Source organism: Gymnoscopelus braueri (genome assembly GCF_963280865.1).
Source record: "Gymnoscopelus braueri genome assembly, chromosome: 15".
NCBI lineage: Eukaryota > Metazoa > Chordata > Actinopteri > Myctophiformes > Myctophidae > Gymnoscopelus > Gymnoscopelus braueri.
The window spans coordinates 21,859,629-21,883,412 of NC_137620.1; the positions used below are offsets into that span (position 1 = coordinate 21,859,629).

The window sequence follows — 23,784 nt, forward strand, 5'->3', positions numbered from 1 at the left end:
GCACACACACTCCTCTCTCTTCATCCCTCTCTTTCTATCGAGCAGAAGGGAGCCACCATTTGCAATTACCCCTGGCACGCACGTGCGCAGCCGTGCACACACATTCACACACACGTAACACACGCACAGATGCACTCACGTGCGCGCAGACACATACTTTAGGTCCCTGTTTAATAAATGAACTAGTTTGAAGGGCATTTCTACAAGCATTGCCAATCCAGCCAGTGGTGGACTATCTACAACATCACAGAAGGGAAGGGATGTTAAAAATGTAACTATCACACCGATACAGTATGTCTCCCTTTTGGATTTTCATGTAGTACTGCTTGTAAACAAGCTTTGTCTGACTGACTTTATCTGTCAGACGCAGAGAGAGGGCGAGAGTGAGTGAGTGAGTGAGTGAGTGAGTGATTGAGTGAGTGAGAGAGATAGGAATAGAGCGAGAGAAAGAGATAATATACGTACGTAAAATCATGAGATTCCAGCTCATGTATTTCTTTCCCACAAGCAGAGACGTACATACGTGCATACCTTAAACTCTTGACTATTTCCCTCTCTGCATTTCTGTCTCACATGCAGAAACGTACTGAACATATTGTACACGTGCACCTTAAACACTCTCTCTCTCCCTCTCTCTCTCTCATGCACAGCCACACATGTATGTACGTACATACACACACACATTAGACACAAGTAAGAGAGAGCGAGAGAGAGAGAGAGAGATAGGAAGGTAAAGTAGGAACAGAGAGTGAGTGAGTGAGTGAGAGAGAGATAAGAAGGTAGGAATAGAGAGAGAGAGAGAGAGAGAGAGAGAGAGAGAGAGAGAGAGAGAGAGAGAGAGAGAGAGAGAGAGAAAGAGAGAAAGTGAGAGAGAGAGATGGGGTAGGTAGGGAGGTAGGGAAAGGGAGAGAGAGAGAGGAGGGAGGGAAAAGAAGGCGCAGAGAGAGAGAAAGGGAGGGAGGGAAAAGGAGGGGTAGAGAGAGAGAGAGAGAGGGAAATGGACAGAGAGAGAGAGGAGGGCTGTTTATAGATGGAATACAGTATGTGTGTAACGTGTACTGAATATACTCAGTACCCTACCCTGTTTGTCCTGAGCAGACAAATACAGAGCAAACCATTAGAGCATCAAAGTGACCTTGCCTTACCTTTCTGCCCAACCCCTTCTCTCTCTCTCTCTCTCTCTCTCTCTCTCTCTCTCTCTCTCTCTCTCTCTCTCTCTCTCTCTCTCTCTCTCTCTCATCTCTCTCTCTCTCTCTCTCTCTCTCTCTCTCCTCCAATACTCAAATGTCTGCCTCCTCGCTTCCTCCATCATCTGTCCTCCAGCATGGCAGTGTTACGGGGAAATTGGTGACCTGCAAAAATATGTGACCATCTCGTGGACTTCACACAACTTACATCGAGGTCTTTAAATACGTGGCCTAAATACCGCTAGGTTGAACTCTGCAAGTAAACAAACCGCAATGATTTACCTTCGGACTATGACGTTATGTGATGTCTACACGATTGTCACATATTTCGGCAGGTCACCAATTTCACCATAACACCGCCATGCTGGAGGACAGATGAAGGAGGAAGAGAGGAAGCAGAAATTTGAGTATAGGAATTCAGCTCCAGTCTCCACTCTATCACTCTATCCACTCTTTCACCTGCAATGACGACCAAGTCTTCCTTTTGTCCCCCAAATGTGGTTGTAGCATGGCATTGAGCATGGCATTTTTTTTATTTTTATTTTTTTCAAGTTCTGTTTCAAAGGCTATAGTTTATTTCACCACGTCTTTAATAGTTTAGTTACAATAATGTAAAAGATGTACATGCTACCCGTCTTTGTTAATTTCTGAAAATCAGTTTATAGGCCAATGCAATGCTGTTATTGTAACCTATGAGTCATTTGTTGAAAATCCCCAGAACAATTTCACCCTAACAAATCCCAGTTAAAAAAAGAAACAAAAAAATGATATATTTTTTTAAATAAAAACAAATTTGAAAAAGGGGCGAGGTCGAATATTTGAATAATCAGTAAGAATAGAATTATAGTAACCGATTTTCATTTTGGTCACTTTTACACATCCCTATCTCATCTTCAAAACAGAAAATAAGGTAAGTACGAAATACACAAAACAAGTGCAAGAACCAAAGAAGTGCATGTATTGCGACCTTGCCTTATCCTTCTTCCATACGTCTACTATACATCCACTCCTCTGCATCTCTCTGGAGTCACTCGTCTGAAGGGTGCTGCTGTAGCACCAATGGCTTGCTAACCATGAAGGCATCTGCCAGCCTGCCACATTTTTTCTGATAAACCATTAATACAAGGAAAGCAGGCCCTGGGGACGCTGTGGGCGCTGGGGGCGTGTCTTCTCCTCCACGTCATCAGCGCCCATACCCTAGGTGGGGTTGGCGAAAGGGCCTACTCTGTGTGGAGTTTGCTTGTTCTCCCCGTGTCTCCTAGGGTAGTTAATACCCTCACAAAAACATGTAGTAATCCTGGTCACTATACTGCCTCCCCTGGTCAGTCGGGGCGCCTAATGGTGGGAAGGGAACTGGTTGGAATAACGTGTTCCTTCCACGCGCTACGTCCAACCAGGGAAACTCCCCCCTGTCAGGTGACAAGAAGGTCAGTTGGCTCTCATTGCATTGAAGGAGGCATGAGCTCGGCCCTGGCCTCCCTAGGCTGGTGGGGGGAGTGTAGTGCCCAGGATCACTTAGCAAATTGGCACCGGGTGAAAAAGGGTTACAAAATCGAGGGATACAAATTATAAAAAAAGGAAAGCAGGCCCGGACAGCTGGCGTAGCGGTCCGGGCACCTAGGCTGCTAATTCTGCCCGACAGCGTGTCGCAGGTTCAAAATCCCGTTCCCGACGACCTTGGCTGCGTGTCACTCCCATCTCCTCTCTCCCCATGTTCCTGTCAGTCTACTGCATTCTAGCAAATAAAGGCAGAAAAAGCCCCAAAAATATCAACAACAAAAGAAAAAACTTCTGCATCTGTGTCATTTTAGCTATATACATAGCACATTGGTTGGCTATTCAAAAATAGCAGATATACAAGCTCATAGCGCATCACTTCGTGCCGCACTATGAGCTGCTATTTTTGAAAAGAAATTGCAAATCTTTGAATAAATATTTTTCAAAGTGAACATTTTTAACTTAAATCTTTGCCTTTGGGGGTCCCTGGAACAGAATATTTTCAGATGGGGGTCCGCGGCCAAATATATATAATTTTGGGTTGTCCTTGACGTGAAAAAGTTTGAGAACCACTTAAATAGCAACATACGTTTTTTTTCAGAAAACGGTTAGGATTTAGAAGACATTTGTGGAATCGACCTCAGGTCTTAATGGGTTAAAAGGTTGTTTGTGAGACGCAGTTGTTGTTGTTGTTGTTGTTGTTGTTGTTGTTGTTCCACCGCTAGTGGTTTGCCAGGAGGCTGGCTAGGTCACGAAATGTGCATCTAGCTTTGTCAGCTCTGATCGCTTCTTGTTGGATGCACACATGGGGAATGAAAGGATGGGAGAAGGGAGAGAGAGAAAGGTAAGGGGAGGGAGAGAGAGAGAGACAGAGATGAGAAGAGCAAAGAGAGTCTGCCAAAAGAGATGGCAGGTAAGCGCCAGACTGCACCTCTCTGGGGAGCCCTGGTGCCCAAAAAAAATAAACTGCCTTCTCCTCTTTCTCCTCCCCCCATCTTACTCATCCATTTTTTTCCCTGCCACAGATCAATGTTGCAATGATCCAAAAAAAACAACACGGGAGGATTTGGATGTTCGTGGGTCTGTGTTCTCTTCCAGGACCTCAGAGGAGGAAGCAGACGTTTTAACAGGAGGGTCTTTATCTCCGCCAGGCATGTGTGAAGATATTGAAAGTAACTGCCGCCGTCTTGTGTGCGTGCGTGCGTGTGTGCGTGCGTGCGTGCGTGCGTGCGTGCGTGCGTGCGTGCGTGCGTGTTTTGTCTGTCTACAGCTAATCTCATGAACTACTGAGCCAGTCAGCATCGTATTTCTTGTGCATGCTGCCATCAGGCCAATTAACTCAATTCCTGAATATTTGTCACATCACACGACGATAACTATGTAATTTTTTGGATGGAATACCCTCAATGCCCACATACCTGACTAACTACTTCAACAAAGTGAGGTTTGACAAACCTCTGTGATCGACCGTCGTGTCAGCAAAACTGTGTGCGGTTCTCCTCACTGGCTGGAGCAATTGATCTGAATTTGCACACAGCCATTGACCATTACGATCTACGAACGCAACTGCGAAGCCCGTTTCTCAATTTCATCAAATCTCAGCTGTTTATTAGCGTTTTAAAAAACAACGTGAGATCAAACTGCGCATGCGTCGAATCCACACACCCACTCTGTTACAGTGTTGAGACCGCCTGCCTCGCCTGCCTCAAGCGCACACACGCACGCACGCGCGGGACGGGACGCGCGACAGGACGCGCAATAACCCCACTTTTGCAACTACTTTCGCCTGCACACTTCACCGGGTATGGTCTAGTAGAACAAACTTGGGAAAATTCTACTAGTTCTACTACTCTGCCACCAAAATGTGGAATGCCCTGACAGCTGACACCATCCCTTAAAACATGTGGATCACTGGCTACCTTCAAAACAGGGTTAGGGTTAGGGTCAGGGTTACAATTTTTCAGGAGACCACAAGGGGCGGTAAACTCACCTTTCCCATAGAAAGGAGATGGCATTCACTGCTGAAATCTTTTCTCCTTTCCCTTTTTCTAGTGTTTTATTCACCTGTTTCCTAGGCTGTGTGTTTTCCACTTCCTGTCGATTTGATCCAATGAAATCCAATGAAACTGGTCAGATGACCAATGATATCCAATGAAATCGACAAGAAGTGGCAAACACACAGCCTAGGAAACAGGTGAATATTTGTTGATGATATTGTATTTTGGTGTTATTTTTATGCTATGTTGATGAATTGAATACATAGGACCACAATGGACTTTTTTGTGTTATCCTTTTAGCCCAAATGTCTGACTGTACCTCGTGCTGTTTACAAATATCTGTGACTTCATAAGTCACAGATATTTGAGTCTTGTTCCTAAATCAATGTTTTCTCCCGGGACTATTTTGCTAGTCCCTTTAAAATGCTACAATAATGTATATAACTCTGACAAAATTATGACGTAGTGTCATTTTATCTATCTCAAGCTAGTTTCAAGTCTCTGCAAGTAATTTTTCTTACTATGGTTCTGCTGATGATATGGCCGATGGCAACGCACATCGCAATGGACCCTTAGCCTAACCCCACCCCAAAAGCGATTGTCCAATGCCAGCTTAGCAACCGTTGTTAGCCTGGCATAGGTCTGGCAAGCTTTCGTCACCTGCCATAGCTGTCAATGTTATTTCGCCCGCACACACACAATCATTTGCAACATAATAGCAAGAATAGGAATACCAAAATAACGCAATGGTGACTATGAACCAGCAACAGATTCCACGTACCCAAAACTGTTGGAGGGTTCTTTTCCTAAGCTGAAGTCTGCGCTTAAACTGCAAGGCTGCCTGGCTGTGTTGTTGAACACACACACAGTTTAACGTCGGGAAAGTTACACGACTCACTTACCCAGGTGGTGTCAATAATACTAATCACCGTAATCGTAACAAAATTCAGAATCACAGCGCTGCCCGTTTCGGATTCCGCACGTTAAAGTATATTCATTCATTTGTTCGTCTATTTATTAACTGCTACTGTAGTCTTACCCTGCGGTACATGACAACTCCTGTTACAGTCATGGATGAACTTCAACCTGGTATGAACGTTTCTGTAGATGTACGGGCCGTAAATGGAGAAAGTGCAAACACCAGGTTGAAGTTCATCCATGATGGTCGAGACAGACGACCGTCGTGTATCCATGGCTAACTCCCTCTAACATTTCCTGTGTTTTTAGTTTATTGAAATAATGTCATGCACATTTTTCCAGCGCATAGCCTACTGCAGGCCTTGTTGACTAGATTTAGAAGGGATTTTGAAGCTCTTGCTGCTGAAATGATCGATTATTTTTAAGGGGAAAAGCCGTCATTTAACATGCAAGTCAATGGGTGAGAAGCAGAATTTGCCAGGCCTGGGTGTGACTAACTCGCACCACCAGTCACAGAGTGGAGTGGGTGGGGCTTAGCAAAGGGTCCATTGTACGGATAAAAGACAATGTTGTTTTTTTCCCCAGCCGAAGCTATCGCCCATGCAGACCCCTCCCAAGTTCAGGTTATGCTCAATGTAAACTTAATCGTACGACACGTGTCACACATTGAAAAAAGCAGATCTACAAGCTCACAACTCATTGCATCGCAACGCGAATATGATTGCTCAACTTTGTTTGCTAATTGCTTATAAGATATTGAGAAACATCAGACCTTAATAGTCAACATTAGACACGCGTTCATGGACCCAGAGCACCAGGACTCTAATCTGCACTGTCATCATCAGCAACCTGGCGCTACTCCATTGATAATTAATTGGGGACTGACCTTGGGGACTCATAAAGAAATGTTTAACCTTTTACAACCAGATGAGCGTTTCTTTGTCTCTGCAGAGCCAACAGTAATGGACCTGTGAGGCCAGTGGCCTGCACAAAGCACAGACTAGTAGACAAGATTGATTGCTGCATGTTCCCAGTGATGGTGCATTGGAGTGAAAATACATAGGGGAGGGCCCAGCCCACCAACTATGTTTAAAAAAAGAAAGACAATCCATATTGGTGGCCACTGTTATGCATATTTTATAATTTGCTGAGCAATAGTGCATGAATAAGAAACAATGAGTTCAAACTTAAAATGCAACTTAGTAAGCACAATTGCAAATATGACGATGAGATGATGTGCCGTTTTAAATTGAGTCAAACGGTACAGTAATTTCTTTTTTTCCACTGTCTTGAGTAGGCTTATTATAGCATTTCTACAAGCAGAGGTTATGACTAATGCCATTTCCAAATATCATGAGGCTATACAATTTCTTTACGTCAAACGTGAAAGCCAAGGTGTTCCAGATGGCCTCCTTAACAAGTTTTCATGTGGCGTGCAGAAACCAAATGAAGTTACACATGGCAGGGAAAACGGAAATAAAATCTTTGTTCACGTTAAAATTGACCTGAAGCCAAACATTAGCTTTCTCCTTATTCGTTTTTATAAGATAAAAGGAGGATCCTTCCCCGCATATCAACAATTTGATTTAGTTATTAAAGTGCTCTATCGAAATGCACTCAAAAGATGTGGTGGAAGTGACAAATCTTTTAGTTTGGTATTTGTTCTGTTTTACGATTGCACGCTGCATGCATACGTATATCCAGCACATTCCTCTCTCTCCTTAATGTCATCTCTTCTCTTCATTCACCACCCACACACTAGGCTTGCTAATTATAGCAACTCTAATCACACCTCACCAGCTGAACGGAGACAGAGAGAAACGACATCTTGACTGTACCAGACAGTAAAAGAGCAGGGTTATTTTACATCTTCTGCCCGGGGAAGCTTCTGCTTTAATTAGAAAGTATTATGTACTTTACTTTATTATACTTTTTACAGGTAGGAAAAGTAGCTAGAAAAGAGAAGAGAAATTGATTGTGAGCTGAACACTGTATGAAGCCATAATATGTACTGTATGTGGTGGAAATCAAATTAGAAACAATCATTCATTCATTCATTCATTCATTCTTTCTTTCTTTCATTAATTCTTTAATTCTTTAATTCTTTCATTCCTAATCAAAATAAAACTGGAGAAAAGAGGGGATTTCACATTGCTGCTTCATCAGATTCACTGATAATACACAGTATGGTGGATGCCCTAGCCTGCTGAGCCCCTCACACAGCAAAATATGAGAAAGTATGAGAACGTTCGCTGGGACTCAAGCTAATGGATTCATATTGTTGTCCTTGGACCCACCAGAAAGATCCTAAAAGCCTATCCACAAAACAGCTGCATGCTGTTAACAAACAAGATGCCATTGTACTGTATTGTCTTAGGCTTGATGCAACTAATACTCCATCACAGTGCATCGTACATATAGTTTGGAAGTGACTCAAAGCAAAAGAAAAACATAGGAAGAGTCCAAGGGTTCTAAGATGCCATTGTTAAGAGATTTAACCATCCATGTATGTATTTGTTAACCCATTAAAACCGGGAAAGCATCTTCTGTGTCATTTTAGATTTTTGTGTTGGCTATTCAAAATAGCAAACATACAAGCTCACAGCATGTCACTTCGTGCCGCGCAGCGAGCTTGTAAATCTGTTATTTTTTATTTTTTTTAGAAAAATCTGAGAACTACTGCTTTAGAAGGCATTTGTAGAGTTGGCTCAGGTCTTATTAAAAGAGGGGATAGCGTGCTCATCTTACACCTGTATTTAGCACATGGTGCAGCTGGATAAAGAGGCATAATCAAAGAGAAACAAAAATATCCGCACACTCAGAGTTGAAGCTCCCCAAAATATGTATAACAAGGGAAACGTTTCATCAAATCAATTTGCCTGATGAAGACCTATATGGTTGAAACTTTGCCCTTGTGATAAATTTTTTGGGGAGCCAGTGTGCGGATATTTTTCCTCTGGAAAAATGTAGTTTTATATTAACCGCACAATATGTGCCTTCAATAAGTACATTGAAGGCGGGAAAAGAAGCCTATATTATAGCCAGAGCTCTGATCAACAGTCTGGGGCAAGTTTCGGGGCAAGTGGAGTGTTCGTGTGTTGACCAACCCCTGACACATTTTGGAGGTCATTGTGGGATCGCTAAAGCGATCACACTACTGTTATCTTCACCACCGTTTTTTGACGGCTAACTAGTCCTTCATACTTTTAGCTACAAACTCCGTTCCAACTCTTCAACGTTCGGCCTACTCAGGACATGTCGGCTACCATTTGAATTTTTGAAATAATTTGTACTTTTAGAGATATTTCACTTTTTACTTCTAAAAAACTCCCATTCATTTCAATGGAGAAATTCATACTTTTAGATAGAAACTCCGTTCCAACTCTATAACGTTCAGCCTACTTAGGACATATTGGCTACCATTAGAATTTTTTGAAATAATTTGTACTTTTAGAGATATTTCACTTTTTAAATAGTAAAAATACTTAAAAGTTGATAAAAAGAGTAAAAATACTTAAAAGTTGTAAAAATTAGTAAAAGCTACTTTAAAGTAAATAAAGTGACTAAAAATACTTTAAAGTAAATACCTTGAGTAAAAATACTTAAGAGTACTTATATTGAGTAAAAATACTTAAAAGTACTCAAAATGAGTAAAAATACTTAAAAGTTGAAAAAAATAGTAAAAATACTTAAAAGTTGATAAAAAGAGTAAAAATACTTAAAAGTTGTAAAAATTAGAAAAAGCTACTTTAAAGTAAATAAAGTGACTAAAAATACTTTAAAGTAAGTACCTTGATTAAAAATACTTAAGAGTACTTATACTGAGTAAAAATACTTAAAAGTACTCAACATGAGTAAAAATACTTAAAAGTTGAAAAAAATAGTAAAAATACTTAAAAGTTGTAAAAATTTGTAAAAAATACTTTAAAGTAAATAAAGTGACTAAAAATAATTTAAAGTAAATACCCTTTAGAACCTTTCAAACCTTTAGAACCTCTTAAACCTTTAGAACCTCTTAAACCTTTCAAACCTTTCAAACCTTTCAAACCTTTAGAACCTTTCAAACCTTTAGAACCTCTTAAACCTTTCAAACCTTTAGAACCTCTTAAACCTTTCAAACCTTTCAAACCTTTAGAACCATTCAAAGCTTTAGAACCTTTAGAACCTTTCAAACCTTTAGAACCTCTTAAACCTTTCAAACCTTTCAAACCTCTTAAACCTTTCAAACCTTTAGAACCTTTCAAAACTTTAGAACCTTTAAAACCTTTAAAACCTTTAAACCTTTCAAACCTTTAACTCTACTAACACTATCAATACTCAATACCATCAACATTCTTAGCGATCCCACACTGTTTCTTCAGGAACAGTACCTTCTAGTTTCAATTAAAGTAGTAGGATAGGATAGGATTAACTGCTGCAGCTCTACTGGCTATGGAAAACTATTCAATTCCTGAAGAATGTTGAGGTCTTAGTCAAACAATAATTTGCCAATTATTTTAGGGTATTTTGTATTTTTTTCTGTATTGGATTAGTACATACAGTAGTAAAATTTAAAGAGGTTCCTTTCATCATTGTGTTTGTTTAGGCAAACCCCAAATCTGGCATATTTACAGTCCTACGATCTATTGAGCCTAAATAAGCCTTTAGCATATTAGGATAAACCAAGGTGCACTTCAGCCTTTATCAGCCTTTATTGGACTGTGAAAAGAAGATTATGGCACTAATCTTTTCACACTGTGAAAATAAGTAATGTAAAAAATAAAATAAAACTTTTGTGGCAGCCAATAGAGCAATGTTGTCAATCCCAGAGCTTCAGGTTCAAGAGTACATGACCACCATACCATAAACAACAGCAGAAGATGCTGACTCCTTCTTGTTCTATCCATTCCCTTGACACTCCCACTCCTCTTTTACTATCAGCTGACCCATTTATTCCATCAACACACCCATTAACAACATGCATGTGTGTGTGTGTGTGTGTGTGTGTGTACGTGCATTCGTGCAAGCATGCATATGGAATTGTGTGTGTGTGTGTGTGTGTGTGTGTGTGTGTGTGTGTGTGTGTGTGTGTGTGTGTGTGTGTGTGTGCGTGCGTGCGTGCGTGCGTGCGTGCGTGCGTGCGTGCGTGCGTGCGTGCGTGCGTGCGTGCGTGCGTGCGTGCGTGCGTGCGTGCGTGCGTGCGTGTGTAAAGAGAAAGTGGAGGTAGGTACAGTAGTCGAGGCTATGTGAGTGAGTGCATGTGAGGAGGAATGAGAGGGAGAGCTGAGGGAGAGTGATTGGTGGATGATGTTACATTCTCCAGGAAAGGCAGAGCAAGACAGAACAACAGACCAAAAGGGGAAGTAGAGAGAGAGAGTAATGGAGTCAGAGAACGAGAACGGACGCAGACAGAAATGCATTGCATTATATTCGCCCCGTCTGCACTGCAGACACTGACTGAACTCAACTCAGTGTGAAAGGCTAAAGACGGCAGGAGATTGAAAGAGGGAGGGAGGGAGGGATGGTAGTAGACAGTGAGACAATGAACTACTTTAATAGCCATTTTAAAGGCACAGATATTGAGCTTTAAAATGTCAACGGTCTCCAATCCGCCAGACAAAATGCTGGTAAATGTGTCTGTTAGTCTCTGTCAATTCCACTTGCCACTTTGGCAGCCAGCCAGACCATTGTGTCTTTATCTTTTCTTTAAAGTGACTTTTGGTTCGTTAATTAGGAGTGGTGGACAAAGTATACACACACGTAAATAATGAAGTATTCAAGAGTACAAATTACGAAGTACATTTTCAGAGATGGTCCGAAATGTATTTTTAAATAGTGAAAATAGCAGATCTACAAGCTCACAACGTGTCGCACTGCAACCCGTTGTGAGCTTATATATCAGCTATTTTCACTGTATTTGAAATAAGGCTTAAAGGGATGGTTCAACCAAAAAACAAACTTGAATTCATGGATTTTTTTATTTTTTTGTAGCATTCCTAAGCCAATAATTTGATAACCAGCGAACTGGTAGGCAGTGGTTCCGGTAGGAGACACAAAGGAGACTCTTTGTGTACTTTTGGGTCCCAAGAGTCCCAAGAGCCTTCCAAGAAATGTAATGGAGTCAAAATTACAATATTTCTATTTAAAATGTAGCCCAGTGAAAGTCATCAGCTTTCAATAAACAGCAACAAAAAATAAATACTTTTTTTAATATGGGGATCACATCTGGCAACACGAGTTGCCAGGTTCTGGAAAGAAACAAGCATCCAGTGTTAAATCGTTCGCCATTAACGGTGGCCTCGCAGGAAATTTCAACGCATGTTTGACTATCATGAGACTCCACAATGACTAGGAGTAGAGAGAAAAACAACTTTGCCTCGGTTATAATAGACGAATCTCCCTAACCCACGCGCTCCCATTCTGACAACGGAGGGGGTTTAAAAAATGACGACACGGGAATCTATGGAAAAAAAGAACGCCACTTTTCACGTCGGTCGGTGAGTAACGAGACATCAAAGACAACACTTAATTTGTCCGGTATTCTCCTTTAAGAAGATCACAGCGAGAGCCGAACACTTGTCCACTTTCCATATTGGCTTGTAAACTTTACTTTAACTCTACTTTAATTTGTTTATTTACGGGACAGTGCACGTTCATGAACATTTAATACATGTACAAGAAGTGAATCAATTGAACATGATGTTATGTAAACATGCCGGATTTAGCTAGAAGCTCATTTACATCCGTAGTCCCACATTATAAGAAAAGAATCACAACATGACAAAAAAACTAAAACACAACATACAATATACAACTGCCTACAAATACAAATTTAAAATACAATACCTAATTTAAGCCTAAATAACAACACTAAATGGACAAATGCCCCAAATTCACCAGCCACTTTAACTAAACTGCCATACAGTCTTTCACAATAGATTATCACCTTGAAATAATGGTCCATTATCTTACAAACTTTGACCACAAATCACCAGCCAACTAGGAGAGAATACAAAACACCCAATGATGATAACATAATGCTGTAGACTGGTATACAGTGTGGTACTGTATATTACCTGCACTTGGCTGCGGCTCTCTGGTAGTCATTTCTCACCCTGTAGTTACATAAAATCAGCAACTTCCTCAGCAGTAGAGACACCTTTTAGTCATACTCAATGCTCATACATGATTGCACAGGTGTAGTGTGTCTTTATATTAGCCTCGCGTGGCCAGACAATATCACACGACACACTGCGTGGATATTAGTCTGGTCCCTATCAACGACAGATTTTTTTCCAAGGGGCGGTTACAAAAAGATCCAAACGGACTCTATTGGTTAGACCTAAACCAATCAGAGCAGTGCTTCCTTGTATGAACCAATCAGAGCAGTGCTTCCTTGTACGTCATTGCTCCAAATAAGGTGATAAGCCCGCCCACATTTGGATACTGGGCCCTGATTGGTCCCTCACGACTTCGGAGGGAGAGAAATTAAATCTCTATTGAGGGGGGCCAGACCTAATCTGCCGAGGGCTAAAGTGCGATGCAATTTTGCAAAGGCAGATTCGTCTGGAACCAGGCTATCTTTATATACTACACACACACACACACACACACACACACACACACACACACACACACACCACACGTGTGTGTGTGTGTATATATATATATATACACACACACACTTCGGGCCGCTAACACCTACGTGGCGCTGCTGATCCGACCAAAGTACCATTTGTACCCGTCTGTCTGTGTCTCTTTTGTGCCGATATATGGAGATGTCTGTTTCGCTATGCCAGCAGTCAGCTATGCCAGCAGTCCAGGCCAGTCCTTGTCCCTTTTATGCCTATATATGGAGATCTCTGTTTCTGTCAGTCTTTGTCCCTTTTATGCCCATATATGGAGATTCCTGATGTCATCAATATATGCCCATATATGGGTATGCCCACTTTTGTGCCCATATATGGAGCTGACTCGTGGTTTGTTTATGGTTATGTTGTCATAGTGATGTGGCCGACTGGCCGTGGTTTCTTTGAGTTGTCAATCATATAGTGACGTGGTTGTGGTTTGTTTATGTTGTCATAGTGATGTGGCTGAGTCAGAATGACGTCAGAGGTCCCGCCCGCCGGCCGGCCGACTAGCCGGTCCTCCCCTTAGCCAATTTTAATATAGGATATATATATATATCAAAGACATGTGTATAGCTGAGGAGGTGGATATATTGCAACAAGGATAGTGAAGTGATAACATTTCGATATTGAGAAGCTGGGTACAGCATATTGCTGGAGAAGTGAGAGACATACTGTAAGTCTCTGTGACCACTCCAATATTTTTTACAATTAAGACTAAATGGAGTAAGCTGAAGGAATGATATGGTGTACTAACAGTGTACAGAGTCTGTCTGCATACTGTTAGAATTGCTCCCACCATGTTTATTCAATAAACATGGCGGGAGCAAGTCTTAACAGTGTGCAGACTCTCTTATTATTTCATTATGCTGACTTTCTGTTTGTCCTGCACCTGATTACCAGAGTGGATGTGCATGCTCTACTTTTTCCTTATGTATACAGTATTCCCAGATTTCCCACTATCTTGTGCTCCATTTCTCAGTTTGCTCTATTTCTCTAGAAATTAGGCTGCTAGGTGAACATATTGTGGATTAGCCAGATAAATAGGCTGGGTACTGCTGAGGAGAGGTGATTCCAGTAACTAGTTCAGTGGAAATGAGTCTGGCGGTGGCAGGTAATGGTATAGCTACACCCAGGGGAGTAGGTGGGAAGTGTTTTATTGGAGTCTAAACTGGTAGGTGGGTATAGTCTATTACAGGGGTATTACTTAGTTTAGAGAGAGATGAAGCAGGGACCCCCACTATATATTGTATAAGATTGTGTTGCAGAGTATAGATGTCATAGCTTCATAGACTGTATGAGCACTGATGATCAAGCACTGTCATTAGTGCTTGATTCATGTTTGTTCATGTGTATTTTCAGACATTTACCCACTTAAACCATCAATAATTACTTACTAAACCTGACCTTTAGCTCTGTACTCAGTCTGCTCTTTTTTCAACGAACCACAGCAAACCTCTTTGACGATCTGCTATTTTCGACAAAGGTTCCCCCCAGAATAGGGATGCTAGGGTTCCAGTGGTTAATGTAAAAGTTGTAGTTCCTATCAAACAGAAAGATTTGGCGGACCCCCTGTAGTAACTCTGAGGACCCCCCAGGAGTCCCGGACCCCTTGTTGAAGACCCCTGGTCTATTATTATACCCTAAGTAAGAAATATCCCAAACCACATTGCCCCCTTTACTCATTCTGCATCTTTTCATGAACTGTTTTCTTACCGTGTCCTTTTACTGTTCTTGACCAATACAGTTTACCTGAAGGGGAAAGAAACCTTGAACTATTTCTACTTGAGGATTTCACTTTATTTAGCTTTGCCCTAGATGTTGTGTCTGTATTAAAGCCGGTATAAACAATTCATAACAACATGAGCATCACCCGCTCTCATTCCCTTATCCGTCTCTCTGCCTAGAATTTAGGCTAAATCATAGCATCACAAACATTAACAAGGCCAATATCCTGTCCTGCGTCCTCTCCAATGCTTTAAGCACCAAATGTCAAATAGGCCCATAGCCTACATCTTTTACACCGGCTATGCTATAGCCTGCCTTGTTCTGACATGTAGCATCATCCATGCATTTAACCCTTTCAGACCGAGAACGCATCTGTGTCATTGTAAGATTTCTTTGGCTATATAAAAATAGCAGATATACAAGCTCGTAACGCGGCACCGAGTGCCGCGCTACGAGTTTGTAGATCTGCTATTTTCTTTGAAAAATCGTGAAAATGTGTGCAAATCTTTAGTTTGAATATATATATACTTTTTTTAAAGCTAAAGTTTTTAACTCAGATCTTTGCTTCTAGGGATTTTACAAATGTCTTCTAAATCCTAACAGTTTGTTTTCCTTTTTTTTTTTTTTATATATATATGTTGCTATTATCAATGGTTTAAAAAAAAATCATATCAAGGACCCCCAAAATGGATTTGTCCGCGGACCCCCTCCCCTCTAAAAATAGTAGTTTGTTCCAGGGACCCCCAGAAGCAAAGATTTGAGTTAAAAATGTATATAAAAGATTTGCACAAATGTTTTTTCTAAAAATAGCAGAGCTTGTTTATCTGCTATTTTTTAATAGCCAAAGACATCTTAAAATGGCACATAGATGCGTTCCCTTCCCGGCCTTAAAGGGTTAAAGATGACACAACACAACACACACATGCAGTGTGTGAGGAAGACTGCATGACTGGTGATGATAACTGTAGGGTGTATAGGACAAAAATACGTGTGATGTAATGAAGGCACTTATAGGAGAATGAAGGTATAGTCCATTCAGAAAGGCAAAATAATGCCTATATGTTCATCCCCATTAAGCCTGATTTATACTTGGTTGCATGCTGGTGTTGCATGCAGTAAATAGCATGTAAGATCTGCAGTAAATTGCAGATCTGCTATGTACTGAGCCAGCAGCAGCACGCAACTAAGTATAAATGAGGCTTAAGGTGTATAGGACAGAAATAAGTGTGATGTAATGAAGACACTCAAGGGAGAATGAAGGTATAGGCAAAAAACAGAAAGGCAAAAATAATGCCTATGTTATGTTCATCCCCATTAAGCCCGATTTATACTCGATCTACAAGCTCACAACGCGTCACATTCGTGACATGTTGTGAGCTTGTAGATCTGCTATTTACTTGGGAGAATGAAGGTAGGCTACTACTGTAGGTCCATTCAGAAAGGCAGAATATGCATATGTTCTTCGCCATTAAGCCTGATTTATACTTGGTTGCATGCAGTACATAGCAGATCTACAAGCTCACAACGCATCACGAATGTTGTGAGCTTGTAGATCTGCTATTTACTGAGCCCGACACCGGCACACAACCAAGTATAAATGAAAATGAGGCTTTACCCTCTCTGTTTACAACTGCCAGAGAGAGAGAGAGAGAGAGAGAGAGAGAGAGAGAGAGCGAGCGAGCCCCTTACCTGCTCTCTCCCTGCACCTTCCTCCAAAATGGGCTCTTCTGCGGCCGCCGTCTCCTCTTCCGTCTGCATCTTCCTCTTTGTGTCCTTCCTTCAGAACCAGAACCAGAGCCGGGCCCGGGCAGCAGCTCCTCCAACCAGCCCGGTAAGGGCCGAGGCGGGCAGGGCCAGGGACCTCCTCCCCGGCGGAGCAGGAGGACGCTCGGTCACCCCATCCGCCGCAAGTCGGTATCCAATTTCACAATGATGATGGCGGGGCCTGCGGCAAATAAGCATTCTTATCTATCTAACGCCGAATTCTCAACGTTTTACCCGTCCCCGTCCCGTGACCGTGACTCCCCTCTGTGTCTTAACGGTCTGTCCGCTTCCCCAAAAAAAAATGATGTCAAATTGTCAACCTGCACAACGTCTCCCCTTCATCCTTCAGCTCCCTGCGACAAACGGCCAAACAAACACGCAGCACGGCAGCAGCAAGCCTTAGAGTAGAGAGTCTGGTCCTCCCGGGTCCTCCGCCAATCCGTGTTCAGCTGCCTGCTGCTTGTCCTGATGCTCAAGCGAGGCAGTGAACGTCTGCGCGCGGTAACCGGAAGTCTCGCCCCAAAACACGCTCACCCCCATTTTTTTTTTCGCGGACCGCGCTCGCCCCCAGCGATTTGGTTTAGGCATAGTTTTACTGCAGGTTACGTTTAGGTTTAGGCATAGTTTTACTGCAGGTTACGTTTAGGTTTAGGCATAGTTTTACTGCAGGTTACGTTTAGGTTTAGGCATAGTTTTACTGCAGGTTACGTTTAGGTTTAGGCATAGTTTTACTGCAGGTTACGTTTAGGTTTAGGCATAGTTTTACTGCAGGTTACGTTTAGGTTTAGGCATAGTTTTACTGCAGGTTACGTTTAGGTTTAGGCATAGTTTTACTAAGGTTACGTTTAGGTTTAGGCATAGTTTTACTAAGGTTACGTTTAGCCTATGAATTGAATACCAAGGCCCTCATTGGAAACAAGTCCGCAAGGACTTTTATGAACGGACCTGTTAGACAAAGTATTTTTTAAATGTAACTGTGCTGTTTTACATTTTTTGCCTAATAAAATATTCAATCAATCAAAAAAAGGTTTAAGCTTAGTTAGTTTACTGGGGTTACGTTTAGGAATAAGGTTAGGTTTACATTTACGCGGTTTACCGTTTACTGATACGTTTAGGAATAAGGTTGAGTTTACTTTTAGACATACTGCGGTTAGTTATTATTATACCAGAACAGATGGCGACCGTTCCGAGGTCGCCGGATTTGCCCCGGGGTGACTGTGTTTTGGGGCGAGCGTTCTGGTATTCCTGTGCTCGTTCGTTTGTTCAATGTGCGCTTCTGTGCATGTGAGTGTGAGAGATTGGATTGGGGGGGGGGGGACGCCGAGACAGACCGCAGGAAATGTGTGGGGGGGGGGGGGGGGATAAACACAAAAATACATTAGGAGATAGGACATTGAGAGGTCGTTTATTTTATGATTATTTATTATAACCAGCGTCACGGATTTTGCTCGCGATGTCGTGACGTGATAATGAATTTAGTTGATAATGATTTCGAGGTGAAAAAAAAACAAAACAAAACAACTTTATTTTCGTGCCTGGCTGTCAACTGCTCCGCCTACCTGCCTATCGCAGTCTCCGGCGGTGACGTCATACATGTCCACCTGCGCAGGATTCCCGTGATACTACCCCCCCCCCAGCACGCACGCGCACACACACACACACACGTGCGCGTGCGCGCGCACACACACACACACACACACACACACACACACACACACACACACACACAGTCGTTTTATTTGCAAATAATCATTCAGCCTAAAATAAAAAACTGAGTCATGATGTAACATTATATATATGCAGCTCATTTAGCTGCTGTCATACATTCTTCCCAGCAAAATAAACCAGAGGAAAAGAGCAATAAGTGGTGATCTCATTTATTGTAGCACACTGATTTTACTATATTTTAGTGTAAAAATGCAATTACAATTTGCTTTAAAATATCTTGTTTTTAACATTTCAAATAGCAGGGCTGGTACAGTACCCTATAATGACAATTCAGCCTGGGTGATGGATACTCAGCCTTTATTTAATATTCTCTAGGAAATCATTAAGAGTGACCATCATTTACATTTTACAATGATGCAGAGGTTACAGTGTGGAAACATACAAAACAAAATCAGATGAAATAGTTACCAATACAACCATACAAATCACAAATCAGTTAAAACAGTTAGACGGGTGGACCGTTATTAAGTACATTCGTCCTAAATTGTCCAAGAGGTACAGTATAAGGCTATTCAATTTTAGGTCACATTTATTTAAGAGATTCTGGGCTAGCTGAATGCATTAACCACGTCATTAACGTCATGTCATTAACCATTTTCAACATGGCGTTCCTATTTTGGGCAGGCCCGGCCCATAGGTGAAAAACATCTACAGTATATTCTTCAAAATAGCAGATCGACAAGCTCGTGCCTCATGACACGATGTACCGTAACATGTTGTGAACTTGTAGATCGGATGTTTTCTGGTTAATTGTGGTAGGGTTTCCTATAAGTTTATACTCAAATAAAAAAAGGTTTATCCTCAAATAATTGGCTGAATAGACAGATGCCTAAATGATATCGAATGGATTTGATCCCCTGTACATCAGGCCAGTGATCAGCCTTTATTCCTTTCTTCAGAGCTGATTAACCCACAAAGACCTGAGGCCGAATCTACAAATGCCTTCTAAATCAGTAGTTCTCACACTTTCAAGATTTTTCTAAATTGTAAAAAAAAAAATAGCAGATGTACAAGCTCGTACTGTTCTGAATTGTTTTTACATTTTAAATTTCTCTTTGTGACTACTCGAGATTGTGTTCGGAATATTGTTTCCGGAGCCAGTGATACAATATGGTCTCTCCTTCTTCTGAAATATAAAAACAAATACATAATATCTATCTATCTATCTATCTATCTATCTATAGATATAAATGGCCTATCTATCTAATCTGTATAATTAATGTCATAGAACAAAACTTGAGCTCGCTTATGTTATCCACAGGCAAATTGACAACCCTGTGGGGGAAAAAGCAGTGGAAATCTGGCGAGGGAACCCATACGGGATTTAGGACAACAAACTGTAGCACCCTGTAGTCAGAGGTAGAGCTGCCTGTGGGGCAGCACCACTCCTCGTCTCACAGAAGGGGAGGAGGTGATTATGTTCACTCCAGGCCTTTCTTTGTTGCGTGATGCGGTGCGCTCCTTTGCCCATGAATCATATAACTCCTCAGGTAGGACGGGTGAGAGATTTCATGTTAAGGAGTTCCTTTTCCTGCCACTGTGGCCTGCACATGAAGACCAACCAGTGGATGTCATCTCTTCCAATACACAACATCATTGTAATTTGCTCGATCATCTATTACAACACCTTTTATTCATCATTTCAGCAAATCTATTTTTGGATGTACTGTCTGAGATGTATGCCTAAGGAGGATCATTTCAGATTGTGGAGGGTTGTTTTTAATCAGAGAGTATAATAGTGCTGCCACTTCTTTATTCAGGCCCTTAGGTATTTCTGTCACTTACATTGTATAATATTACATTATATGTGTAATAGATATACATGTTTTGAGCCCTGCTTGTAATTGTTGTACATTTTAATTTTAGTAACATTTCTTTAAATGTTTTCTATCTGGAGTACTTTATTATGTTATGAATACACATGAGTATCGACTGCATTTAACTGTATGTTTAACGTACTTGGCCTATAAAGTGACACTGGTTGATTCTGAACATGCATGACAAAAGTCAAAATGTTCAATTACAGTATATGAAGGATATTTGCAGTGACGGGGAGATAGAGGATTTCTGTCTCTGTGTTGATGACGATGTGCTGGGAGATGTAGTTCTTTGGTTCTGCCTCTTCTTCTTGGACTACACACATGGCGAACAGCTGCACCTGCAGCTCAACATGCAACCCAGCAGCCACCTAGGGTACAGATGGTTCAACAGATACTACAGGTTGCATACAGTATATACATAAAGTACATTTAAGTCAGAGTTTCTCAAACCTTTTCATTTCAAGGACCCCCAGTTTGATTCGCATTAGTCCCATCTGAGAATTTGTTTTAAACGTGTGTGTGTGTGTGTGTGTGTGTGTGTGTGTGTGTGTGTGTGCGTGTGTATATGATATATATATATATATATATATATATATATATATATATATATATATATATATATATATATATATATATATATATATATATATATATATATATATATATGCAGTTAGTCAGTTAGTCAGTTAGTTAGTTAGTTAGTTATTTAACACAGTACTGTATACATCTCAAGCAAATTTGCCAACAGTAGAACTGCACATAGAACCTTAACTATAACAAAGCAAAGAGACAACACACTTGCAAACAAACATGCTCAACACCCACACACACACACACGCAATAACACCCAGAGCGAAGCTTACAGGCCCAGGGTTGTAGATGACTCGGAGCCCTGTAGCTGGAGGAGGCTGTTTCACAGTGAACCTGGAATAGGAACCAAGAACAAACTGTTAGAAGTGAAGGCTGTTACTTTATAAAGCACTTGTAGGTCAACCAGACAGGCCGTTTACTTACCTAAAGGAGTTTCTCTGTGTGTGTGCGTGTGTGCGTGCGTGCGTGCGTGCGTGCGTGCGGGCCTGCGTGTGTGCGTGCGTGCGTGCACTCATAGTCAATTTCCTTGTAAACAAGCATTAATTCAAATGCAATCCTCCCACCAAATCTTTTGTGATGCAGTTGAGTAAGCAAAGTCAATTTCAGCATCATTAAATATAATTGTGACGGCCCTCTGTATCTTCATTCCAGGGAAGAACGACAATAACTTCACTGTGTTTATGCACAGATGAATGGTGATTGATAACTGTGGCATCATGAATATGTTTATAAACAGTACTCCAATCTACACAAGCTGAATGATTTTAGTCTCCATTTGCAATCATTGACCCTTTCAGAGCACCTGAAATTGCGATTCGACGGCCATGTGTTTGATCTGCATCATTACATTTAAGTGGTACTTATGATTGTCCGATTTCTCATGGACATTTTGGTTTTGCTATTACAGAGGTGTAACTCTACTTGTGATTTCTTTGATGGTGTGAACATACAGAGGAGAGCAGCCATCCGAGTCAAATCGATTCGTAACCACTTGAACACTAGCATCCCTATTCTGGGCATGACATAATAGGCCAAAAATAGGCAAACATTCCGTCAAAAATAGCAGATCTACATGATCACAATGCGTCAGGTTGTGACAGTGTCACACAGTTATTTTCAGAAAAGGGATTTGGTGTAGAGGGGAAAAAGAGGGAGCATAGTATAGACCCCTGTGGGACCCCGTTCAATGAAGTAATTTATATAGGGTGCAAGTGGCTCATCTTGTGAATGCAGAAGAAACGGTCTCGGATACTCTTTATGAGCCGTGCATCATACAATACGATATTACTTTATTATCAGCTCTCACTGAAAATTGTCTTGCGACTCAGCAGCCATGTATGCAACACATAATACACACATTTGACAAAACACAGAAACAAAGCAAAATAAAAGACAAGAGCAATATCCACCGCTCAGCTTACCCCAGGCCAGATTCTAAATTAAGCCTCAAAGTCGACTGATGGACAAAGGACTTCTTTAGTCTGACCTTATTGTATTTTGGAACGCTGTAACTGCTTCCTGAAGGCAGCAACCTATATTCCCCATTCAAAACATGGCTATTGTTTGAAGTGATATTCCTTGCCAACCTCAGCATACTGTTAGTATACGTATGTACCTGTAGATGCATAGAGTCTCTCATGCAATCTCTCGTCTCACCTGCAGGTGTCAACGCCAACATTCTTCATCACCATCGTTACGGCATAGGAGCTGCCTTCTCTGAGGGTCCCGAAGTCAGCGCTGGGTGGAAGCAGCTGGAAACCCCTGGCGATGGGATACGTACCCCCCAGAGACACAGTTCGGCACCTCCTCCTCACTGGCTCTTCCATCGACAAGTACTGGAGAGGAGGAAGGTGAGAACATAATGTGGTGTTGGATCAGAAGTTCATATTTCCGCTCTATATCAACTTTGTTAAGGAACTGCGAAAGGATATTTGTTTACGTGTGTGTGTATGTGAGTGTGAATGAATGTATGAATGAATGAATGCATGAACAATACAACAACATATTTTGTTCTATTGTATAAAGTCATCAATCAATAAAAGTCATCAAGTTCATCAACCATGCTAGCATATTTGTAGCTTCATATAGTGGACATGTTTTCCTTCACTTAATCTTAAATCGAGATAATATGGACAGTTCATAACAAAATACATTTCACTTTCAATCTAATTGAGATCACATACTGTAACGGTCATAATGTGGGCAAACAGAGACCTTTTGTCTTTTAAAAGTTATACTGCACATAGTCTTCTTTACCAAAATCATGTTTAATATCACAGTATGTACAAAGCTTTTGGCTGAGCCTACTCCTCTACCCGGAAACCCAACTCTCTCTAACAAATTCTTTACACATATAAGATCAAATCTGACCATAATTAACCACTTAACCCCCCATATATTGTTTTGATCGGAGTATGTTTGTTCCCCTCCTTGTTCCATCCGTTCACCGAAAAGGTACACTAGGACTCAAGTGGTTAATATAAACACCCTCACAAGCTAATCTCACCCACAGCAGCATTTGAGGGTGATGTCCCAGTTGAACACTCCTTTAGTTAATCTGTAATCATCAATCCCCAGCAGCCTATTCCCCAACCTCATTATAAAGATATTCCAGGCACACACAAGCCTGATAAAGTTTAGTATATTATGCAGAGAAACGAGAAATGTTTCGTTTTTTTCCCCACGACTCTGCCAAGAGCTCTACTGGCTGCAGTCCCTTTTCGTTTTGTGTGTGCGTGTGCGTGTGCGTGTGCGTGTGCGTGTGCGTGTGTGTGTGTGTACCTTTTGGTTTGGTGTGCTAAAGGGTTTGGAGCCGAGTATAGAGGATGGTATTTTGACTTTAGTTTTCCTGGGGTTTCCGGTCACATCCAGCTGGATCGATTTATTACGCTCTGGCAAGCCTCTCAGGCTGCTGTCACCTGGAATGAACACACACACACACAGAGAC

General features: G+C 41.4%; 2 protein-coding genes across 2 annotated transcripts in view; both read right to left on the reverse strand.

Moving 5' to 3' along the window:
* The window catches only part of LOC308101299 (transmembrane protein 151A-like), a gene marked incomplete at its 5' end in the record, with an annotated part of 40,246 nt that extends 23,554 nt beyond the window's left edge, over positions 1-16,692 (reverse strand). The window contains one exon of the mRNA XM_080450722.1: positions 16,624-16,692. Coding sequence (XP_080306848.1) covers positions 16,624-16,692 — 69 coding nt within the window. The remainder of the gene's footprint in view (positions 1-16,623) is intronic.
* Positions 16,693-16,713: 21 nt separating this feature from the next.
* Positions 16,714-23,784, reverse strand: part of spag17 (sperm associated antigen 17) — a gene marked incomplete at both ends in the record, with an annotated part of 55,890 nt that continues 48,819 nt past the window's right edge. Inside the window, 5 exons of the mRNA XM_080450839.1 lie at positions 16,714-16,879; positions 20,451-20,614; positions 21,110-21,170; positions 22,494-22,672; positions 23,619-23,755. Of these exons, the coding sequence (XP_080306965.1) occupies positions 16,714-16,879; positions 20,451-20,614; positions 21,110-21,170; positions 22,494-22,672; positions 23,619-23,755 (707 nt within the window). The remainder of the gene's footprint in view (positions 16,880-20,450; positions 20,615-21,109; positions 21,171-22,493; positions 22,673-23,618; positions 23,756-23,784) is intronic.